The sequence below is a fragment of the Podarcis muralis genome, chromosome 1, assembly GCF_964188315.1.
Source record: "Podarcis muralis chromosome 1, rPodMur119.hap1.1, whole genome shotgun sequence".
Classification (NCBI taxonomy): Eukaryota; Metazoa; Chordata; class Lepidosauria; order Squamata; family Lacertidae; genus Podarcis; species Podarcis muralis.
The window spans coordinates 4,199,685-4,221,979 of record NC_135655.1 but is presented as its reverse complement, the minus strand read 5'-3'; the positions used below and the strand labels follow the sequence as shown (position 1 = coordinate 4,221,979).

General features: G+C 48.4%; 1 protein-coding gene across 1 annotated transcript in view; it reads left to right on the top strand.

Annotated features, from left to right (window-relative positions):
* Positions 1-22,295, top strand: part of PYGL (glycogen phosphorylase L) — a 60,869-nt gene that overhangs the window by 31,678 nt on the left and 6,896 nt on the right. The window contains exons 9-17 of the mRNA XM_077935618.1: positions 1,810-1,953; positions 5,293-5,385; positions 9,487-9,633; positions 12,043-12,206; positions 14,543-14,657; positions 15,583-15,684; positions 17,459-17,606; positions 18,383-18,441; positions 19,584-19,725. Of these exons, the coding sequence (XP_077791744.1) occupies positions 1,810-1,953; positions 5,293-5,385; positions 9,487-9,633; positions 12,043-12,206; positions 14,543-14,657; positions 15,583-15,684; positions 17,459-17,606; positions 18,383-18,441; positions 19,584-19,725 (1,114 nt within the window). The remainder of the gene's footprint in view (positions 1-1,809; positions 1,954-5,292; positions 5,386-9,486; positions 9,634-12,042; positions 12,207-14,542; positions 14,658-15,582; positions 15,685-17,458; positions 17,607-18,382; positions 18,442-19,583; positions 19,726-22,295) is intronic.

Genomic DNA, 22,295 nt, shown 5'->3' with positions numbered 1-22,295 from the left:
GCATGTCCAACCGGTCGATCGCGATCTACTGGTTCATGGTCGATCCTGGTCGATCCTGGGATCCTGGTCGATCGCCAGTCAGAAAGGGGGGGAAAACAGGAAAAAAACATCAACAACTTTGATGACGCCTCCCCCCAAAAAACTCAGCAACTCTGTGCAATCCTGGATAGATCAGTGCCAGTTTTTTCATACTGGGAGTAGATCAGTCTCTTGGGAGTTGGACGTGCCTCCACTAGAGGGTCCCCCCCCCTCCATGAATTTGGAATATTCTTTTTAGGTTGAGGTTGGGGGGAGCGTTGAATCAGGACGAAGGTAATTTCCATTCATGTGATATACATTTCTAGGGACTGGAAATCCAAATTTCATCTCTTTGAACAGCTTTCACCAGGAGCACACAGTTGCTTACCTTGTGGCGACAGCAATTCTTTCCTTAAAAAATAATTTTAAAAAATCAGGCAACCAGGTTTGAAAATGGAAACCGATTCATTGGCTGTTAGATTGTGCTAGATCCCTGCAATGCCTTAACTAGTGCCGAAACACTCAAGCCTGCCACCGTTCAACGAATCTCTCGCATTTCAAAATTGCAGTCCACGCCTTGGGGGTCAGGATATGGAGTGAAGTGGCCAACATCTCTGCGAAACCCAAAATTTTTGCTCAGTCCCTCATTTAATTTCCCCAGAAGATTTTTAGATTTTTAAAAAAATAAAATTCTAGCCCACTTCATAGAGTTTGTGTTCATCATTTCAACAACTGTTTGTTTTAGCTCTAGTTATCCCCTCCCCTTGATGCTAAATTCTACAAGTGCCATGGCAACGCACACTTAACACTTGATATGCAGTTAAAGAGATGCTTGACTAATAAAGTTTAATTCACAGCTATGTGTCATCTGGGCGCCCTCTGATTCCAAAGACCCTTCTTTTGCTTCTCTTCACCACAGTGGCGTAGCGTGGGGGGTGCAGGGGGGGGCCGGCCGCACCGGGCGCAACATCTGGGGTTAGGGCAAATCCACAGGTTAGGGGGCGCAAATCCACGGGTTAGGGGGTGCAAATTACTTGCCTTGCCCCGGGTGCTGACAACCCACGCTACGCCACTGCTTCACCAAACTTCTTTCGGTTATCAGCCCATCTCAAATATTATTATTATTATTTATTTCATTTCTATACCGATTTATATTTTTAAGAAAAACCTCAAAGCGGTTTACAGCATATTAAAACACCAATAAAACAATCCGGAATCAAACATTTCTCATAAGAAAGTCAAATGTGGCATATGCAGCCAAAGCAACATAATTAACAGAAAACTAAAATATTATCTTAAAGATTTCGAAATAAAACTTTACAAAGCAGGTCAACTGCAGACTACATATTTAACACAAAAAAATGTTAACCAAAAAAACCACAGAAACTTTCAAAAAACAAGTAAAAACAAGAACCATTACTAAATGAAGTCAAATATAAAATATCTCGCCCATCCCCAAAATTCCCTTTGGATTATTCACGGAATAGTAAAGGTTAAAGTGCTTTGGGAAATGAAAGGTATATTTTTTTAACATTTCTACAGTCGTTTTTATACACACAAAGTGATTTGCAGTCCTCCCCCCATGTTGCCCTGTGCAATGAATTCACAGTTGCTGCCATTCTACTCCCCAGTTGTGATGGGAGTTGGAGCCCAAACATCTGGAAGGGGGGGGACACCAGCTTATGGCAAAGACTGCACTAGGACAAGCCACACTGTTCAACAGATAAGTACCTTGCCTGGTGTGTCTTATTATCAATGTTCCCAATGGGACGTTCCTCTCCATCTTTGCAGTTTTTCGAAGGAAAGGAGCTGCGCTTGAAGCAAGAATACTTTGTGGTGGCTGCAACCCTACAGGACATCATTCGGCGGTTCAAAGCCTCCAAATTTGGGAGCACCGAAAGCGTCCGGACAGCTTTTGATTCCTTTCCAGACCAGGTAGTTTTGTGTTTGCGTGTGTGTATGTTGGCTTTCACACAAAATTCTTCTTCTTCTCTGGCCATCCCTCGTAGCCGAGTAAGATTGTCTTCCATAAACACAGTTTTAACAAGGAATCCGTAAGTGACTGTGGAGGCCAATTCTGGATCCACATGTCCTTCCACAGTGGGGACGTTGGTTCCCAGGCGGGAGTTGATCACGGTGAGGGTTTGCCAAGCGTGCCTTCCTCCTAGTACATTTCTCCCTTGCGTCCTGAGTTCGGGTGTCTTCAAAGTCCATGACACCTTTGGTAAAGGCTGCTCACCAGTTGGAGCGCTCGCAGGCAAGCGTTCCAAGTTGTTGGTGTTTATACAGTGGAACCTTGGGTTGCCGACATAATCCGTGACACAGGCACGTCCGCAACCTGCAGCGCCGTGTCTGCGTACACGCGTGACATGATTTGGCACTTCTGCACATGCCCAAACGCAATTTAGTGCTTCTGCGCATGCACAAGCAGCGAAACCCAGAAGTCACCCTTTCCGGTACTTCCGGGTTTCCCGCGGTCCACAACCTGAAAACACGTAACCCAAAGCGTTTGTAACCCAAGGTACCACTGTACTACATTTTTTAAAAATTTGCCTTGAGAGGGTCTTTAAACCTCTTTTGTTGACCACCAGCATGACGCTTTCCATTTTTAAGTTCGGAATAGAGTAGTTGCTTTGGAAGACGAGAATCTGCACAACATGACCAGTTTGCAACAGTGAGGATGTGAAATTCAATAGGACGTCTTTCCTTCATTTGGTTGTGAAATATGCATGGCTGCGGGGCCACGTCGAGCCAGGATTCAGCCCCAGAACATATATAGCAAGGGTTTTAGCTCTGGAAGATGTAGTCATGCCGGCTACGTACACGACATAGAATTGTAGAGCCTGAAGAGTCCAACCCTTCAATGCAGGAATTTAAAGCACCTGGCTTCCCCCAAAGATCCCTGTAGTTTACCTCTCACAGAGCCACAGTTCCCAGCACCCTTAAGGTAAAGGTAAAGGGACCCCTGACCATTAGGTCCAGTCGTGGCTGACTCTGGGGTTGCGGCGCTCATCTCGCTTTATTGGCCAAGGGAGCTGGCGTACAGCTTCCGGGTCATGTGGCCAGCATGACTAAGCCGCTTCTGGTGAACCAGAGCAGCACACAGAAACGCCGTTTACCTTCCCGCCAGAGTGGTACCTATTTATCTACTTGCACTTTGACATGCTTTCAAACTGCTAGGTTGGCAGGAGCAGGGACCGAGTAACGGGAGCTCACCCCGTCGCGGGGATTTGAACTGCCGACCTTCTGATCAGCAAGTCCTAGTCTCTGTGGTTTAACCCACAGCGCCACCCGCGTCCCTCCCAGCACCCTTAGCACACCTCAGTTCCCAGGATGCATTTGGGGGAAGCCAGGTTCTTTTAAGGTGCTTTATATTTGTGGTATGTATGCAGCCGTATTTACATAATTCATTATATGCATCTGCACTGAAACGACTCACATAAAAACCAAACGGTCTTAGTTCTGTAGTACGGTCACAATACATTTGAAAGTATGGTGTCACTTCATCATAACGCTAAATAAAAACCAGCAATTAACTCACCTCAAATTTTTTAGTGAGCATAAAGCTCCCCAACAGCTCATGTAACAATATCCAGACATTGTTACAGCTCATGTAACACTATCGCATCAGTAGCTAGGGAGAGGGAGCGAGCCATCAATCTCCTGATGACAAATATACCGTATTTTTCGTCCCATAGGACGCACCTAGTTTTTTGGGGGGGAAATAAAGGAATTTTTTTTCCATTTATTTCCCCCCCAAAAGCAGGTCGGGGAAACCGAACCCGGTCGAGGAACAGCGGGATGGCAGCTCTGCGCCTCCCTGCTGTCCCCCGAGCTTGTGGGGCTGGCCGATGTCTGCCCGGCGCGAGGGGCGCCCCGCCCGCTGGGCGGCAGGCTGCTATCAGCAGCGTGGGGAGCCCTGCGGGGAACTCCTGCAGGGCTCCCCACACTGCGGATGTCTGTCCGGCGCGAGGGGCGCTCTGCTTCAGGGTGCCCCGCGCCGGGCGGCAGGCTGCTATCCGCAGTGTGGGGAGCCCTGCGGGGAACTCCTGCAGGGCTCCCCACGCTGCGGATGTCTGTCCGGCGGGCGGCGGGCTGCTATCCGCAGCCTAGACAGCCCTGCAGGACCTCCCGCAGGGCTGCCTAGGCTGCAGATGTCTTCCTGAAGCCTGGAGAGCGAGAGGGGTCAGTGCGCACCGACCCGTCTCGCTCTCCAAGCTTCAGCGAAAGCCTGCATTTGCCCCATAGGACGCACCCAGATTTCCCCTTCATTTTTGGAGGGGAAAAAGTGCGTCCTATAGGGCGAAAAATACGATATGTCATTGAATTCAACTCAGTATTGATCCAGAGTAGATTCCAACGCAGGCATAGGCAAACTTGGCCCTCCAGATGTTTTGGGACTACAACTCCCATCATCCCTAGCTAACAGGACCAGTGGTCAGGGATGATGGGAGTTGTAGTCCCAAAACATCTGGAGGGCCGAGTTTGCCTATGCCTGCTCCAACGTATAGTTAGCAGAGTAAAAACTTAAACATGTTGCAGAATTCCCAGAAAATAGACCAGAGGCAATTGTATTTCATCCAGCAGAGCTTTACTGCTACTGAAGGCAAATTAGCATAATTAGTCACAAATCCAATACATTCAGGATTGGCATTTTCCATAAGAAATCTAGTTGCAGCAGATTTAAGTTAAACTTACAGTAACTTATAATAAGTCTAAAACCTTAATACTATAGCGTACTATGTACAGAACACCACATCAGAAGGAAGGGAGACAGAAAGAGAAAGTGAAACCCAGGCTCCTTCTGGCCTTATTTTTAAAAAAATTAAAAATGGACAATTGGCTCCCAAATGCTAGTGCAGGAAATATCACAGTATGTTGAGGTAAGAGATAAGAGAACCAGTTTAAACCAGTTGTCCTCCGCTTCTCTGAAGGTATAACCCAAACATCATGAACCTTCTGCTTGTTTCTTTCATGGACAGAAGCTTCCAGAACCCTCTTGAATTTATTAGACTAGGAAAGATCTCTACCCATCAGATCAATACTTTCTGCACTAAGAAATGCAAACTGACACTATGTTAGTGATGATTTCCTCTGGGCATGTGCAGAGCAGCAAGAACCATTCTGTGCACAGCTGGGAGGAGGGGGCAGAAAACCCCAGCAATGAGTTTTGTCCGAGGTAGACTTTAACCTCCAGCATCTCTCCTCTTAGAAGCTAACCGGCCAATTTGAAGGTCCAAATTAATTGTTCGGTTCTTCCTTCTACATTTGCAGGTTGCCATCCAGCTGAACGACACGCATCCCGCCATGGCCATCCCTGAGCTGATGAGAGTGTTTCTGGACATTGAAAGGCTGCCGTGGGACAAGGTTTGGAACCGTCTTTCATGTTGCTCCTGTTTCTTTCCAGGGATCAAGGGCTGGAGCCTGGTTGCTGGATCAGGCCAATCTGGCCCAGCACCCCGTTTTAACAGTGGCCACCAGGTGCCTCTTGGGGAGCCTCAAGAGCAGAACCTGAACTCAGCACCACCCTCCACGCTTGCAAGGCCAGCTAAGTAGAGCAAGGCTCTGATTGTTCTAAGGCAGGCAGAGCCAAACTTGGCCCTCCAGCTATTTTTTGGGACTACAACTCCCATCATCCCTGACCACTGGTCCTGTTAGCTAGAGATGATGGGAGTTGTAGTCCCAAAACAGCCGGAGTGCCGGGTTTGGCCATGCCTCTTCTACGGTTGTTGTTGTTGAGTCGTTTAGTCGTGTCTGACTCTTTGTGACCCCCTGGACCAGAGCACGCCAGGCACTCCTGTCTTCCAATGCTTCCCGCAGTTTGGTCAAACTCATGTTCATAGCTTCGAGAACACTGTCCCACCATCTTGTCCTCTGTCGTCCCCTTCTCCTTGTGCCCTCCATCTTTCCCAACATCAGAGTCTTTTCCAGGGAGTCTTCTTTTCTCATGAGGTGGCCAAAGTCTTGGACCCTCAGCTTCAGGATCTGTCCTTCCAGTGAGCACTCAGGGCTGATTTCCTTCAGAATGGAGAGGTTGGATCTTCTTGCAGTCCATGGGACTTTCAAGAGTCTCCTCCAGCACCAGAATTCAAAAGCATCAATTATTCGGCGATCAGCCTTCTTTATGGTCCAGCTCTCACTTCCATACCGCACTACTGGGAAAACCACGGCTTTAACTATATGGACCTTTGTTGGCAAGGTGATGTCTCTGCTTTTTAAGATGCTGTCTAGGTTTGTCATTGCTTTTCTCCCAAGAAGCAGGCGTCTTTTAATTTCGTGACTGCTGTCACCATCTGCAGTGATCATGGAGCCCAAGAAAGTAAAATCTCTCACTGCCTCCATTTCTTCCCCTTCTATTTGCCAGGAGGTGATGGGCCCAGGGGCCATGATCTTAGTGTTTTGATGTTGAGCTTCAGACCATATTTTGCACTCTCCTCTTTCACCCTCATTAAAAGGTTCTTTAATTCCTCCTCACTTTTCTTCTACAGTAACTTCATATTTTCATCTGAATGGTGCAACTGTACGTTGGGGATCTTCTAGGTCTTTCTCTTGGAATTGGCATGGGGGCCTTCCCACGTGGTAGCCCCATTCAACTGCACCCCCGTCATAAGATCTTCTCACAAAAAAATGACTTCCCGGGCGAAGAATATGTGCCAAGGGAAGGGTGCCACCAAGTTGAGGTCTTTCACAATGGCTCCACCTGCTGGTCGCTGGTGGTAGGGAATTGTAGAATTGTAGTGATGTACGGCTTTGACCAAACTGCGGGAGGCAGTGGAAGACAGGAGTGCCTGGCGTGCTCTGGTCCAGGGGGTCACGAAGAGTCGGACACGAGTAAATGATTAAACAACAACAAGAAGTGATGTATGGAAGTGAGAGCTGGACCATCAAGAAGGCTGATTGCCGAAGAATTGGTGCTTTTGAATTGTGGTGCTGGAGGAGACTCTTGAGAGTCCCATGGACTGCAAGAAGATCCAACCTCTCCATTCTGAAGGAAATCAGCCCTGAGTGCTCACTGGAAGGACAGATCCTGAAGCTGAGGCTCTAAGACTTTGGCCACCTCATGAGAAGAGAAGACTCCCTGGAAAAGACCTTGATGCTGGGAAAGATGGAGGGCACAAGAAGAAGGGGACGACAGATGGTGGGACAGTGTTCTCGAGTTTGACCAAACTGCGGGAGGCAGTGGAAGACAGGAGTGCCTGGCGTGCTCTGGTCCAGGGGGTCATGAAGAGTCGGACACGAGTAAATGATTAAACAACAACAAGGTCTTGCTGGTGGAATTGGTGTGGGGGCCTTCCCACATGGTAGCACCATTTAGCTGCACCCCCGTCATCAGATCTACTCTCAAAAAAAATGACTTCCAGGGCGAAGAATATGTGCCAAGGGAAGGGTGCCACCAAGTTGAGGTCTTTCACAATGGCTCCACCTGCTGGTCGCTGGTGGTAGCGAATTGTAGAATTGTAAACTTGGAAGGGACCCCCAGAGTCATCTAGTCCATCCGAAAACTTTTGCACAACTAGGCCTTCCTCTTCCTTAACAGAGAGTTAGCCTGCAGAAAGGGAAAGGGGAATCGGACAGGAGGAGTTGTTGTGGCTAATCAGATTCACCCTAATCCACACGCAGGTACTTTAGACAGGTGTTCCTCCTTGAGGGTTCCCCCTGTGTCCTTCTCTGCTTGAGTGCACAGAGAGAGAGAGGTTTTTAGAGAAAGATGGGGTGCAGAATGAAGCCCTCTCCCCCAGGAACCAGAACGCCATTAGCATTATTCATTGCCCAGATCCAGCTGTAGGGGTCAAAGTGTCTCTCGCATAGTCCTCTTTGCGTGCATGGAGACATAGGTCCAGCAAAGTTCAGACCGCTGGCCTTGCTGCTCCACCTTCAACTCCAAACCTCCTATCTACCTGCCCCACCTGCTTCTTTGTTTGCAGCTTCTGCAAGCAAAAGCCATGCAAACATACACACAAACCCGTTGTATTCTTTCTGCTATGCGGTCTCTAAGCAGTTCCCAGGACTCCTTATCTTCAAGGTTGGAACAAACTGGTAGTGAGCTGCAATCATCATCTATTATGGTAGCTTTTCAGTCTATCCTGAGTTCCTTTCAAAGGAAAAGGTAGAGCAGAATTAAGAGGCTTGGTTCTAAAAGCATTCTATGTAGTAAAGTGGCGTATGTACCGTATTGGCCCAAATATAAGCCACACTTATTTTTTTCAAATTCCCATCTGGCACAGTTGCCCTCCAGAGAGCAGCCCAGGAGCATGGGGCAATGGTGCCCATCCCGTCTGCAGCTCCAAAGCCTCCCCCAAGCCACCAAATTTTAAAGGTGCAGCTTATTTGCAGGTGCGGCTTATATTCGGGACAATACGGTATGTCATAAATGTCTAAGCAAGCATTGGCTTACTAGGTTGCCAAATGCACAAGTTAGCCATGGTGCTTCTGCCTCATTCGAGTTGCCAACTTCCTAGAACCATGTTTAAATAATACAGGGTGCCTTTTAACCTTGACACTGGCACTCTGTACCAGTGAGCGCTGTCACGCACAAAAAAGCCCTGAGTTCAGGTTTTCCCCTTTTAATCTGGGCTACTTAAAATATCTATTCTATCCTTAAAATATGTATTCAATCAGGGATTGAACCTGGGACCTTCTCAATGCAAAGCAGATACTCTGCCACTGAGCTTGTTAATTGAGAAATCTGAGGGCTCCCTTGGACAAAAAACAAGGACACCAGCCAGGAATACCAGAGCAAAACAGCAGCCAGTAGGCTTGGTCTTGATTGAAGACTGTCGTGACAGGACTCCCACCTGCCACAAGGTGGAACAAGATGGAAGCCCCCAACAAAAGAGCCCCCAAACTTTTATTAGCTGCTAATCCCCATGTTACACCTCCCCCCCCCCCCACTACATCACTCATACATCACGGTTACATCATGAAAGGGGAGGTCTGGTGGCAGTAATCTGAGCATCCTGGACCCTGCCCCATGGTTCTCCTTCCCTCCACCAAACACCCATCAAGTGGAACAAAAAATATATTTACATTTCCCTGTTTCCCAGCCAAGTGAATCACACCCTTTTGTCTCTTCATCTGGGTTTGTTATTTCTGGGATGGCTACCTGTCTGGCACTCAGGTATCAGGATGCCAGGGATTATCACTCAGGCAGAGGGGCTGCGGAGGAGCTGAGCTCACATGTCTAGATGAATTTCTGAAGTTTTCCCTGTGAGCCGGTACAGAGATGCATTTATCAGTGAATTATTACATTTGGTATCGTGCAGCAGAAGCCCTTTGAATAGATAGGAAGAAACTGTGATGAAGTGTTTTGTGGGGACAAATCACAAAAGTCACAAAAGCGATTGTGCTGGTTTTGGTAGTGGGCTGCATGTGCATGATATCTGCTGGAGGGGCAACCCCCCCCTAACCTATACATAAATTCCTGCAACAGCTACTTCACTGTCCTTCTCTCACTCTCACAAATCCTAGGCCTGGGACATCACCACGCGGACTTTCGCCTACACGAACCACACAGTTCTCCCTGAAGCCCTTGAGCGCTGGCCGGTGGAGCTGGTGGAGAAACTGCTGCCCAGACACCTGCAGATCATCTATGAAATCAACCAGAGACACCTGGACGTAAGCAGGGCTGTGTCGCCGTGTTCCCAGTTCTGGTTTTCAAGCCCAGTGCCGTGATTCGGGGGGCAGTGGAAGTGATTTCCTGGAGAGCCATTTAATGGGGCAGATGTTTTTGCCCTGCTTGCCTAGGGCGGAGCTCACACTCCCCAGTGGCTCACTGGATTCCAGGATTGGCTTTGCTCTTGCCCACAGGGTGCCAGAGGGCAGCGCAAGAAGGGCTTGCCCTCCCTCCGATTTGGCTTCAGGCATCATCAGGTATAACCGAGGAGAACAGAAGCCAAGTCGGAGTGAGGGCCATGCTTCCTGCCCTCACTCTAATGCAAAGGTCAGCAAGGTTTACTTGCCATGGGCCCCTTAACTCCCACGGAGATCGCTCTGTGGGTCACAGCATGAGTGCGCCTGAGCGCGATTTCGGTGTCTGCACATGTGCAGATGCGATTTCCGGCACGGAAGAGGCATGCGCGGCTTCCCATTGGCTGCAGGAGCTTCCTGCAGCCAATGGAAGGCCGCCCAGCTTCGCGGAAGGCGGTCCCCGCTCCATTCCGCGCCGGTTTAGCGCGGTGCACGGGAGCCGGGCGGCGGGGGTCCCCAAGCCCAAGCCTTAGGTTGCCTATGCCTGCTCCAATGCAACCTTTCCTCAACCTGGTGCCTTCCAGGTGTTTAAGACTACAACTTCCATCAGTACCAGTCAGAAACAGTCGTGCTGTGGCACCTTGAGTTGATATATAAAGCCCTGAACAACTTGGGTCCAGGATACTTTAAGGAACACCTGAGCCCTTATATCCCAGCCCAATCTCTGAGATCATCTGGAAGAGCGCTGTTAAGTCTTCCTGTGTGTTAACAAAAGTCAGGAATTTTGTGTTGCCTATCTGTGGGATACTTGCCTAGCCAACGATCAGCAGCCACCCTCACTATTGGACTTCCAGATGTCCCTTTTTATGCCAACTGGCCTATGCCACTGTTTAAAAGCTTTTTCTTATTATTAGACCGTTATTTTAATGAACATTTTGTACTGGTTTTTAGTGGCATATTATGTTTCACTGTATACAAAGTGGTGTACAGTGGTACCTCTGGATGCGAACGGGATCTGTTCCAGAGCCCCGTTCACATCCTGAAGCGAATGCAACCCGCGTCCACACGTCTACGTGGGTCGCGATTCGCCGCTTCCGCGCATGTGTGTGACGTCATTTTGAGCGTCTGCGCGAGCGGCGAAACCTGGAAGCAACGCACTCCGTTACTTCCGGGTCACTGTGGAGCGCAGTGAAAATATTCATCCCGAAGCTACTTCAACCCAAGGTATGACTGTACGCAATGCCCCGGTATTTTGAGAGGGTGGCATAGGAATGAATTAATAAAATAAAGGGGAAGAAACCCACAAACTAAAAAATATACAAATCAGGGAACAGAATCATAGAATTGTAGGGTTGGGAGGGACACCCATCTAGTCCTTGTCAGGAGGTCCTACACACGAGTAGGAATCCGGCAGAGACACATGCCCGGCTGGCATGTTTTCTTCCTCCTGGTCGGTCGTTCGGGAGACTCAAAATCTTTCTCCAGCCCAAACATCACAGCGACTGATGCCTCAGAGGCATCAGCACACTTCCGGAACAGCAGAGTATGGGCAGTCAGCGTAACAGACTCAGTAGCGCAGCATTTTGGCTAAACTACTTTATTTACATATAATGGCGCTGTGGGTTAAACCACAGAGCCTAGGACTTGCCGATCAGAAGGTCGGCGGTTTGAATCCCCGCGACGGGGTGAGCTCCTGTTGCTTGGTCCCAGCTCCTGCCCACCTAGCAGTTTGAAAGCACACCAATGCAAGTAGATAAATAGGTACCGCTCCAGCGGGAAGGTAAACGGCGTTTCCGTGCGCTGCTCTGGTTCGCCAGAAGCGGCTTCGTCATGCTGCCACATGACCCGAAAGCTGTACGCCGGCTTCCTCAGCCAGTAAAGTGAGATGAGCGCCGCAACCCCAGTGTCGGCCATGACTGGACCTAATGGTCAGGGGTCCCTTTACCTTTACACTCGGAGCATTCTAACTCAGCTCCTTCCTCATCAGCATCAAACGGGGGGGGGGGGGGGGGAGAAAAAAGGACAAAAATCCTACAACACGGAAACACAGTAATAAAAACATCCTGTCTCCGTCACTTCCCACAATGTGGAATGAAAACATACACCGTCATGTGATATAAACAATCCCATGACTGCAACACGGGGAAAGAATCCTAACAGTCCTACCCTCTGCAATGCAGAAATACTGATTCTGTGACACCCCTCTTTCAAGCTCAAGGTTCTGCTGTCATGCGGAGGGCTCTCCAGGGAGCTTCGGAACTGGGTTGGGCATCTTCCGGCATCCTTTTGGAGCGCTGTGAGTGCCTGAGCCGTCTTTCCCTCCTTGTCTCTGCTCAGAGAATCGCAGCCATGTTTCCAAAGGACGTTGACCGCCTCCGGCGGATGTCCTTGATCGAAGAGGAAGGCATGAAGCGCATCAACATGGCACACCTCTGCATTGTGGGCTCGCATGCCGTCAACGGAGTCGCCAAGATCCACTCGGAAATTGTCAAGTCGCAAGTGTGAGTACGGGCGGGGATTTCCACGGGGCCCAAGTGGGTGGGCGTGGAAAAAAATCTGGAACTAGGGTTTAGATCCAAGGTGGGCTCCAGGGTGCTTTTCTACTGGGCCAGTTGGGTGGTGGTTGAAGACAGAGCTCTAGAGCCCCTGAGCATGTGCAGATTGTGGGAGCGGGCAAGAGGAAATGTCTGCAGCCGTCCCCTGTGGAGAAAGGTCGGCTTCCCCCAGAACGTTTCCCTCTCTCCTTCCACCTTCTCTTGGCCACTGTTTCTTTGTAGTCAGTACCTTGACAGTTGTGGTATTGTGGTTTCCTTCCCATTTTTAGTCTGGCGGTTTTTGTTTCTGTTTTGTACTTCAGAGCAACTTCTGTAATCATCTCCCTTTCGTCTGGTGCTTTCCTACCCAACCCTTCCTCTGAACCAGAGCACAAGAAAACAGAAAGTAGATCCATTGTGCAATGCAAAGACCGATAAAATTGGCGATAAAAAAGTAAATCACAGTGAAAAATATCTGTGAAATCGCAGCCCCAAAATAGTACACACACACACACACACACACACACACACACACACTGTGTTTCCTATAAGATGTTGTTGTTGTTGTTTAGTCGTTTAGTGGTGTCCGACTCTTTGTGACACCATGGACCAGAGCACGCCAGGCACTTCTGTCTTCCACTGTCTCCCGCAGTTTGGTCAAACTCATGTTCGTAGCTTCGAGAACACTGTCCAACCATCTTGGCCTCTGTTGTCCCCTTCTCCTTGTGCCCTCCATCTTTCCCAACATCAGGGTCTTTTCCAGGGAGTCTTCTCTTCTCATGAGGTGGCCAAAGTCTTGGAGCCTCAGCTTCAGGATCTGTCCTTCCAGTGAGCACTCAGGGCTGATTTCCTTCAGAATGGATACGTTTGATCTTCTTGCAGTCCATGGGACTCTCAAGAGTCTCCTCCAGCACCTGCACCATAATTCAAAATGATGTAGCAATGGTCAACTTGGACTGCTATAAGAGAAGTTTAAGCACATACACGCAGAATAAGTCTATTGTCAGGAGTGAGCCAGCAATAAATCACATGGAGCAATTTAACTCTTTATTAGAAGAAACAAGGTCTGCTTCGGAGTGCCAGGCCTAATAAGCACACAACTCTTCTCAATAGCGCTTGCCCCTATGAAGCAGTTGTGGAGACCAAAGGTCCCCACCTTCCCACAACTGCCTAAGTCACCTCCTCTCCCGGGTCCTTCCCAAGCAATCTGAGACTATGCCAACGTAACTGTCTTTGCTCCTCCTGCTTCACACCTCTCCTGGTCCTGGGAGATCAGAAGGGAGGAAAGAGTGTTGCAGCAAGAGGGGCAGACACCCTGACCTCTTCACCAGCTTGACTCCTCTCTGCTTCCCTCTCTCCTGCTTCCGCTTCTGATTCTGGACTTCTCTCTGACACAGACTCTCCCAGCTCACCAAGCCTTGTTAACCCTTCATCTTCCAACACCTCCTCTTCTCAGTCTTCTCCCTCTGACTACTCATCGTTGTTCCACCACCATCACTCCCTGGGCTCTGAGCCTTCTTCCATTGCCCCCCCCCCCAGCTGTACAGTAGGACAATTAAGTGAAGGGAGGTGCTGTTGCACTTACCGTATTTTTCGCTCTATAGGACGCACCGGACCGTAGGAGGGGGAGAACAGGGGGGGGGGAATTCTCCCCCTCTCTGCTCAGCGCCCCCTCAGCGAAGCGGGAGGAGAAACGGAGCCCCTTCCATTTCTCCTCCCACTTCGCTGAAGGGGCGCTGCACAGCTCTCCCTCTCTGCTGAAGCCAGGAGAGTCTTGCTCTCCTGGCTTCAGCAAAAGGAACCCGAAGCCTTCGGAGCACAGCGCGAGTTCCCGCTGCGCTCCAAAGGCTTCAGGCGGCTATCCCTGAAGCCTGGAGAGCGATAGGGGTCAGTGCGCACCGACCCCTCTCACTCTCCAGGCTTCAGCGAAAGCAGCGCGGAGGGAGCGCTCCCTCTGCGCTTCGGAGGCTTCGCGTAGCTATCGCTGAAGCCAAGGAGCCTGCATTCGCCCCATAGGACGCACACACATTTCCCCTTAATTTTTGGAGGGGAAAAAGTGTGTCCTATAGAGCGAAAAATACGGTAAGTCCTACTCGTGAGTTTCCCTTTGGGCCATTTGATCGGCCACTGTTCAAACAGGATGCTGGACGAGATGGTTGGCCCGATCCGGCAAAAGACTCTTCTTATGATGCATTGTTAGCCAAGAAACCTTGATGATATAACAATAAGAATTTATTATTTCTACCCCACACACCTGGCTGGGTTTCCCCAGCCACTGAACTGAGAACTTCCTTCCTGCGCAGGTTCAAGGACTTTGCAGAGGTGGAGCCCGAGAAGTTTCAGAATAAAACCAACGGCATCACCCCTCGGCGGTGGCTCCTACTTTGCAACCCGGGACTCGCAGAGTTAATTGCAGAGGTACGCAGCCCACCTGCAGTTGACTTTGCTCTGGCAGAAATCGCACCGTTTCCATCAAGGTGGATCGTGTCCTGATGTACCTTGGACAGCAATAAGGCTGCTTCCGTGCAGCAGTTTATTCCCTTTCCCTGTTAATTTCCACGTTGTATTTGAGCTTTCACATGATGCAAAAGGCACTTCTATTCTGGAATATAGCATGCATTCAGAGCTCATTTCTGTGTTATTTGGTTCCAGGGAAAATTGGTCTTCAGGCCCCTTAACCCAGAAAATCACAGTTGCAAAGTGATGAAATTTGGGGCAGTATCTGAACATAACTTTGCCTGTCATTTTCATGCGGAAACAGAGGCATTCTTTTTTAAAAAAATAATAATAATTATTTATGCATTTCATTCATAAAACTAATACATCGTGTGATTGTGAGAAGCAACAACCTCAAAACAGTTTACAAAAGATTTACTAAAGATTATAGCTAATGCTTTGGATTAAAAACGGTTGCTTGTCCACAGTAAAATCAAGGAAAATTCACAATCCTACTTCAAAACATACAAAAGTTAAAATGCTAAAAGAGGTCCAGACAACCTTAAATTTCTAAGCATGTGATGAGTAGGTTTATCTAAACAGGAATGTTTTTAGCAGGCGCCGAAAAGAGTACGGTGAAGGCACCTGCTTGATCTCATTAGGCAGGGAGTTCCAAAGTTCTGCCGCACTAAACTATCAAGTTCTTACAAGCGCAGAACGGGTGCTTTGCGACGCCTGTAGTGGTGCCAGTTCCACCGATCGAAGTGGTCAGGCAGGCGCATGTAAGGCTGACATGGTAAGAGGCAGGAAAAAGTCATTTTGGGGAGGTGAGAAGATACCCCGGAAAGGCTGCTTGTCTTGAGGCAGGTGGTCTGGATGCCTCAAGCCCCCCGCTTCTCTTTTACAGAAAATAGGAGAGGAGTACGTCAAGGACCTGAGCCAGCTGACGAAGCTCCACCGCTTTGCCAACGATGAGCTTTTCATCCGGGAAGTGTCCAAAGTCAAACAGGTAAGCGGGTGGAGGAGCTGAACGTCTTCTTGTTGGCACTGCAGCTGGAGAGGAGGCAGGATTCTGCTCCCGAGATTCCTGGGAGACGCTGGACTTCACGTCAAGCAAACGTGGTGGCTGGGGGGACGGGGACGGGGGACGGCCACACGGCCCTCGATCCTTGCCAGCAGTGTCACCATCAGTTTACTTGCGTTCCACTTTTCCACAGTAGTGCTCAATGTTGGCTCACAAGATGCCAAACGAACACCATATTAAAAACACTTGGAAATAATCATAATGTCAGTAAATGTGGGGAAAAGTAATTGTTACATTTATCTCCCAGCTTTTCCTACAAAGAGCCCAAGTTTGCTCAGGATGGCAAACAGACACACAGTTTAAAACTGGAAACGATACAGTAGTACATTAGTGGTGGATTTGTACAGTGGTACCTCGGGTTAAGTCCTTCATTCGTTCTGGAGGTCCGTTCTTAACCTGAAACTGTTCTTAGCCTGAAGCACCACTTTAGCTAATGGGGCCTCCTGCTGCCACCACGCCACCAGAGCACGATTTCTGTTCTCATCCTGAAGCAAAGTTCTTAACCTGAAGCACTATTTCTGGGTTAGTGGAGTATGTAACCTGAAGCGTATGTAACCTGAGGTACCACTGTACTGGATTGTTTGCACATAGGGCCGGATTTAGGTTTGATGAGGCCCTAAGCTACTGAAGGTAATGGGGCTCTTTGTATATCCAGCTGTCAACAAGAAATTGTCGCTGTTTTGTGTTGAATATGTGCTACATGGCAATTGATGGACCTAATAGGTTGCACAAGTTGCCGTGCAACCAGTAAATGCAGAATGTAGGCACCCTATATATAAAAAAGGAGGAAAGCAGTGATATTTGAGGGAGCAGGCTACCAGGCGGGCCCCATGACTTACTGTATTTTTTTATCTATAAGACTCACTTTTTCCCTCCTAAAAAGTAAGAGGAAATGTATGTGTGTCTTATGGAGCGAATGCAGGCTGCGCAGCTATCCCAGAAGCCAGAACAGCAAGAGGAATTGCTGCTTTCGCTGCGCAGCGATCCCTCTTGCTGTTCTGGCTTCTGAGATTCAGAATACTTTTTTCTTGTTTTACTCCTCCAAAAATTAGGTGCGTCTTGTGGTCTGGTGCGTCTTATAGAGCGAAAAATACGGCACATCATAGGAGCCTACACAACACCAAACACTGTTGCTGTATGCAGGTTTTATTTTATTTGTTTTTCATCTTATATTTTGGAAATGTACATCCAGTTTTCCCCCCCTTTACATTTTTTGGGGGCCCCCACGAGAGTGGGGCCCTAAGCTATAGCTTGTTTAGCTTATACATAAATCCAGCACTGTTCACACACGATTCCACTCTCTTTGCTCTGCAGTGCTTCCCCCAAATGTTACCTTTGCGGGGGTGGGGGGCAGCCTTGCATTACACGGAAGCAAAACAGGACGGAAAGGCCCAGGAAACTTCTGTGCTATGAAAAGTTGCAGGATTTCGGCAGGAGATTAAGGGACAGACCCCAGTTGGGAAAGGAACTGTATGTTGGCTCTGAAACATTTGCAGGTGCAAACAGAGTTGAAAAGGAGGGTTGTGTGTAACCGCGCCAATATTGTCATGAACGCAGAGCATCATAAATGTGCAATAAAAAGGACGTCTCGGGAACGACATTAGGCAGGGGGCGGCTGCATCTGGTGCCCTCAGACCATGCATTGCTGGCTATATTTGCTGCTGCTTTGAGCGATTGCACCTTCCCTCTGCCCTCTCAGGAGAACAAGGTCAAGTTTGCCCAGTATTTAGAGAAGGAGTACAAGATGAAGATCAATCCGGCTTCCATGTTTGACGTCCAGGTCAAGAGGATCCATGAATACAAGCGGCAGCTCATGAACTGCCTGCACATCATCACCATGTACAACCGTGAGTAAGGGCACGGGGGCAGCTGGGCATCCTGGGCATTCGTGGTTAGTAGGCAGTGACAGCCTCACCTCCTAGGTGTCTTGGTGGAAAAGAAGAAGAAGAGGAGGAGTTTGGATTTGATATCCCGCCTTTCACTCCCCTTTTGTTGTTGTTGTTTAGTCATTTAGTCGTGTCCGACTCTTCGTGACCCCCTGGACCAGAGCACGCCAGGCCCTCCTGTCTTCCACTGCCTCCTGCAGTTTGGTCAAACTCATGCTGGTAGCTTCCAGAACACTGTCCAACCATCTCGTCCTCTGTCATCCCCTTCTCCTTGTGCCCTCCATCTTTCCCAACATCAGGGTGTTTTCCAGGGAGTCTTCTCTTCTCATGAGGTGGCCAAAGTCTTGGAGCCTCAGCTTCAGGATCTGTCCTTCCAGTGAGCACTCAGGGCTGATTTCCTTCAGAATGGATCGTTTGGATCTTCTTGCAGTCCATGGGACTCTCCAGAGTCTCCTCCAGCACCAGAATTCAAAAGCATCCATTCTTCGGCGATCAGCCTTCTTGAGTCTCAAAGCAGCTAACATTTTCCTTTCCCTTCCTCTCCCACAAAAAAAACACACTCTGTGAGGCTTTGTGGGGCTGAGAGACTTCAGAGAAGTGTGACTGGCCCAAGGTCACCCAGCAGCTGCAGGTGGAGGAGCGGGGAAGCGAACCCGGTTCACCAGATTACGAGTCCACCGCTCTTAACCACTACACCACGCTGACTCTCATTTTGTGTTCTCCTTTCTCTCCCACAGGCATCAAGCGAGACCCCATGAAGCTGTTTGTGCCCCGAACGGTGATCATTGGTGGCAAAGTAAGCGATGGGTTCGCGCTGCACATTTCCAGAGGGGACAGCCTAGGATCTGCTGGGGTGCCCCTTTTGGGCTGTCCTTGGAAGTGCCTGCCTGCCTTCCTTGGACTTGTCAGTGGCCAACGTACCACATCTTGTGGGAGGGAGTTCCACCGATGAATAATTAAGCCCTGTGTGGAGGAATACTTTCCTGATGCTACTACCCGTCCAGAGTGCTAGTGTTATGGGAGAATGAGAAAAACACCTCCCTAAAGCATAATTTCATGTACTGCTAATGTGACCACACACCACCACCACAAAGGGAGAGTGTGAGGTGTTGGTGGGGGATTTGTGCAGCTGAAAAGTCTGCTTAAACAAAAAAAAAATACATCTAGAAAGCATCTGGAGGGTCGTGGCTTCAGGGAGGCTAGGGGGAAGCGCAAGGATTGCCCAGCTTGAGGCGTTTCCAAAGTAAAGGAAGGATTGAACTCTAATTAATAAAAATACACACAGAGGCTTGAACCCGCAAGACTCTGGGAAGGGTGCATATAATAATCTCTCCCCCCAGCCCCTGGCCCAGGTCGTTTTATTCACAAAATAGCTTTTTACAGAGTGTTCGTAAGAACCAATCAGATTACTTCTGAGCGTTTCAACAAACCCCACGTGGGGACAAAGTTAAACTACAAGCACTAGTTAAGCATGCATACTTTGGGGGTAAATGAATGAAAACTACAAAGGAGTGCGTTCAGCAACCCCGGAGGTCATAAACAAGCAATACACATGATAAGAAGGATGGCCAGGAGGGCAGCGATCATTATCACCTTCAGGTGAGACCTGTTTCCTGGCCCTAAGATTAACATCCTAAGATTAACATATCAGAAAAGCTACAGCAAAGAAACTGCCCACTGTCTTTGATGACCCAGGACGCCTGCCTGTCTAAGTGGGTACGTGACTTGTCAAGAAAGAGAAATGGAACTGGGATGCAGAGGTGTGGATTGATCAAGAATCATATCAAAATAGTTGAAACCCAGTCAACGCAATGCTTTCATTTCTGACATAGATGGCTTACTCTATATCTGTTATAATTCCTCATAGCAATCCCACCTGATCACTGCACCAGCTGCCACTGTTCCTTCTAAGCACTTGCGTTTCTGTCCTCCTTCTAGGCTGCTCCCGGCTACCACATGGCCAAAATGATCATCAAGCTCATCACCTCCGTCGGCCACGTGGTCAACAACGACCCCGTGGTGGGGAACAAGCTGAAGGTCATCTTCCTGGAAAACTACAGAGTCTCGTTGGCCGAGAAAGGTAAGGCCAGCATCGTCCGTCGCTGGCAAGAGCTGGCGTCTAAAAGCCTTGCATCATTTCTCCTGGCAAATGTGCCTAAAAGTCAAAATGTTTTTCAGACCGCACTTGTGCCTCATTGGCTTTCCCTACAACGTTTTTCCTGTTCTTGGTGGGTCCTTCTTCCTTTGGCTAAAATGTTGGGGGCGGGAGAACATATCTGTGGTCCTCTAGATATTGTTTAACTCCAACTGAACGCCAATTGCTGGAAACTGAAGGAAGGGAGAGGGCTCTGGGGCCCATTGGGTTGTATCCAACTAAGTTCTACTCAGAGAAGAACCATTTAAATTGGTGACAACGGCTTACTTGGGTCCATTGCTTTTTGCGGAATCCAGTCTTCACATGATAGAGGGATTGCAGTAGAGCTTCATTAACAGACCTTAAACATTTGATGGATTGATGGATTACATTTATAATCCCACCTTCTTCTCCAAGGAGCTGAAGGTGGCATACATAGTTGTCTCCCTCCTCATTTAATATCCACAACAACCTTGTGGTGTAGGTTAGGCTAAGAGGCAACAACTGGCCCAAGGTCACCCATTGAGCTTGATAGCTAAATGGGGATTCGAACCCTTGTCTCTCCCAGGTCCTACTCCAACACTTTCTTCTTCTTCTTTGGCGATCACTCGTAGCCGAGTAAGATTGTCTTCCATGTTGTTGTTGTTGTTTAGTCATTTAGTCATGTCCGACTCTTCGTGACCCCCTGGACCAGAGCACGCCAGGCCCTCCTGTCTTCCACTGCCTCCCGCAGTTTGGTCAAACTCATGCTGGTAGCTTCGAGAACACTGTCCCACCATCTCGTCCTCTGTCGTCCCCTTCTCCTTGTGCCCTCCATCTTTCCCAACATCAGGGTCTTTTCCAGGGAGTCTTCTCTTCTCATGAGGTGGCCAAAGTCTTGGAGCCTCAGCTTCAGGATCTGTCCTTCCAGTGAGCACACGGGGCTGATTTCCTTTAGAATGGATAGGTTTGATCTTCTTGCAGTCCATGGGACTCTCAAGAGTCTCCTCCAGCACCAGAATTCAACAGCATCCATTCTTCGGCAATCAGCCTTCTTTATGGTCCAGCTCACACGGTTTTAACAGTGAGTCCGTAAGTGACTGTGGAGGCCAATTCTGGATCCCCACGTCCTTCCACGGTGGGGACATAGGTTTCCAGGCAGGAATTGATCGCGGTGTGGATTTACCAACCGTGCCTTCCTCTTAGCACATTTCTCCCTTGCGTCCTGAGTTCAAGTGTCTTCAAAGCCCATGAGACCTTTGGTAAAGGCTGTTTTCCAATTGGTGTGCTCGCAGGCCAGTGTTTCACAATTGTTGGTGTTTAGACTACATTTTTTTAGATTTGCCTTGAGAGAGTCTTTCAACCTCTTTTGTTGACCACCAGCATTACGCTTTCCATTATGTTCGGAATAGAGTAGTTGCTTTGGAAGACGATCATTTCGTTGTCCCCGAGAGGGGGCAATGACAATAAAGATGATATTATTATTATTATTATTATTATTATTATTATTATTATTATTATCAGGCTTCCGCACAACATGACCAGTCCAACGAAGTTGATGTTGAAGAATCGTTGCTTCAACACTGGTGATCTTTGCTTCTTCCAGTACGCTGGCACTAGTTCGCCTGTTTTCCCAAGTAATGTGTAAAAGGAAACAGTGTTATACCAGGTCAGGCCATTGGCCCTAACTCAAGAGTTGTCTCTTGGGCAGAAAAGGTGCTTAACAGCTTCTCCCTCAGCCTGTATTATTATTATTAGTTTTCAGTTACAATAATCCAATAACAGCCTCATTATAACAAAGCCAAATTATAACACAATTCGTAATACCAATAATTCAGACGCCAAATTATACAATTTAGGTAGCCTCCCACGTGCTAGAATTGATGCTTTACTTTATTTCTGTGTTCCAAAATCTTCTAAATTTCAATTACTCTCAAGTCAAAATAACGTTAAATCCCTTATACGGCAACTGCAATTTTAACAACTTCCATTTGTATTGACACATTGAATGATCTATAAAACTACAGGTGAAGCATTCAAACTACATCCTTGTTCTTCCTGTGAGTGGCAGTTATTCTGTCCGTAATGTTTCTTCCTGTCCTTGTAAAATATTACGTCTATCTTTTCCTGGTTGTTGCTGTTCTCCATCATGCCTTGGGGGGAGCTAATATCCCATTGTTGCTTCAGAAATTCTCCATTGCTCTGTCCCGTGGTTCATTGTTTGCAACTTTAGCAGCAGCTGCAGAAATCACACTGTCCCAATAAATATCCTGTTTTCGCCATTTTTCTCTCAGCCTGGGAAGGAGAAGAAGCTGTCGAACTTCAAATAACTCGGTACTGAACCTTATCAACTCCTTGGCAAGCTCGCAGATTCCTCTCCCTCAGCCTTTAAATTGGAAATAGCCAGAAATTGAAACTGGGACATTTTCCCCCAGTTGCCCCACTCAGCTACGCCCTTCTCTTTCCTCTGTGTGCAAGGCAGTTTGTATGTCCATATAACAAAGTTGCTTGCTTGATTCTGCATGGTTTTTTTCCTG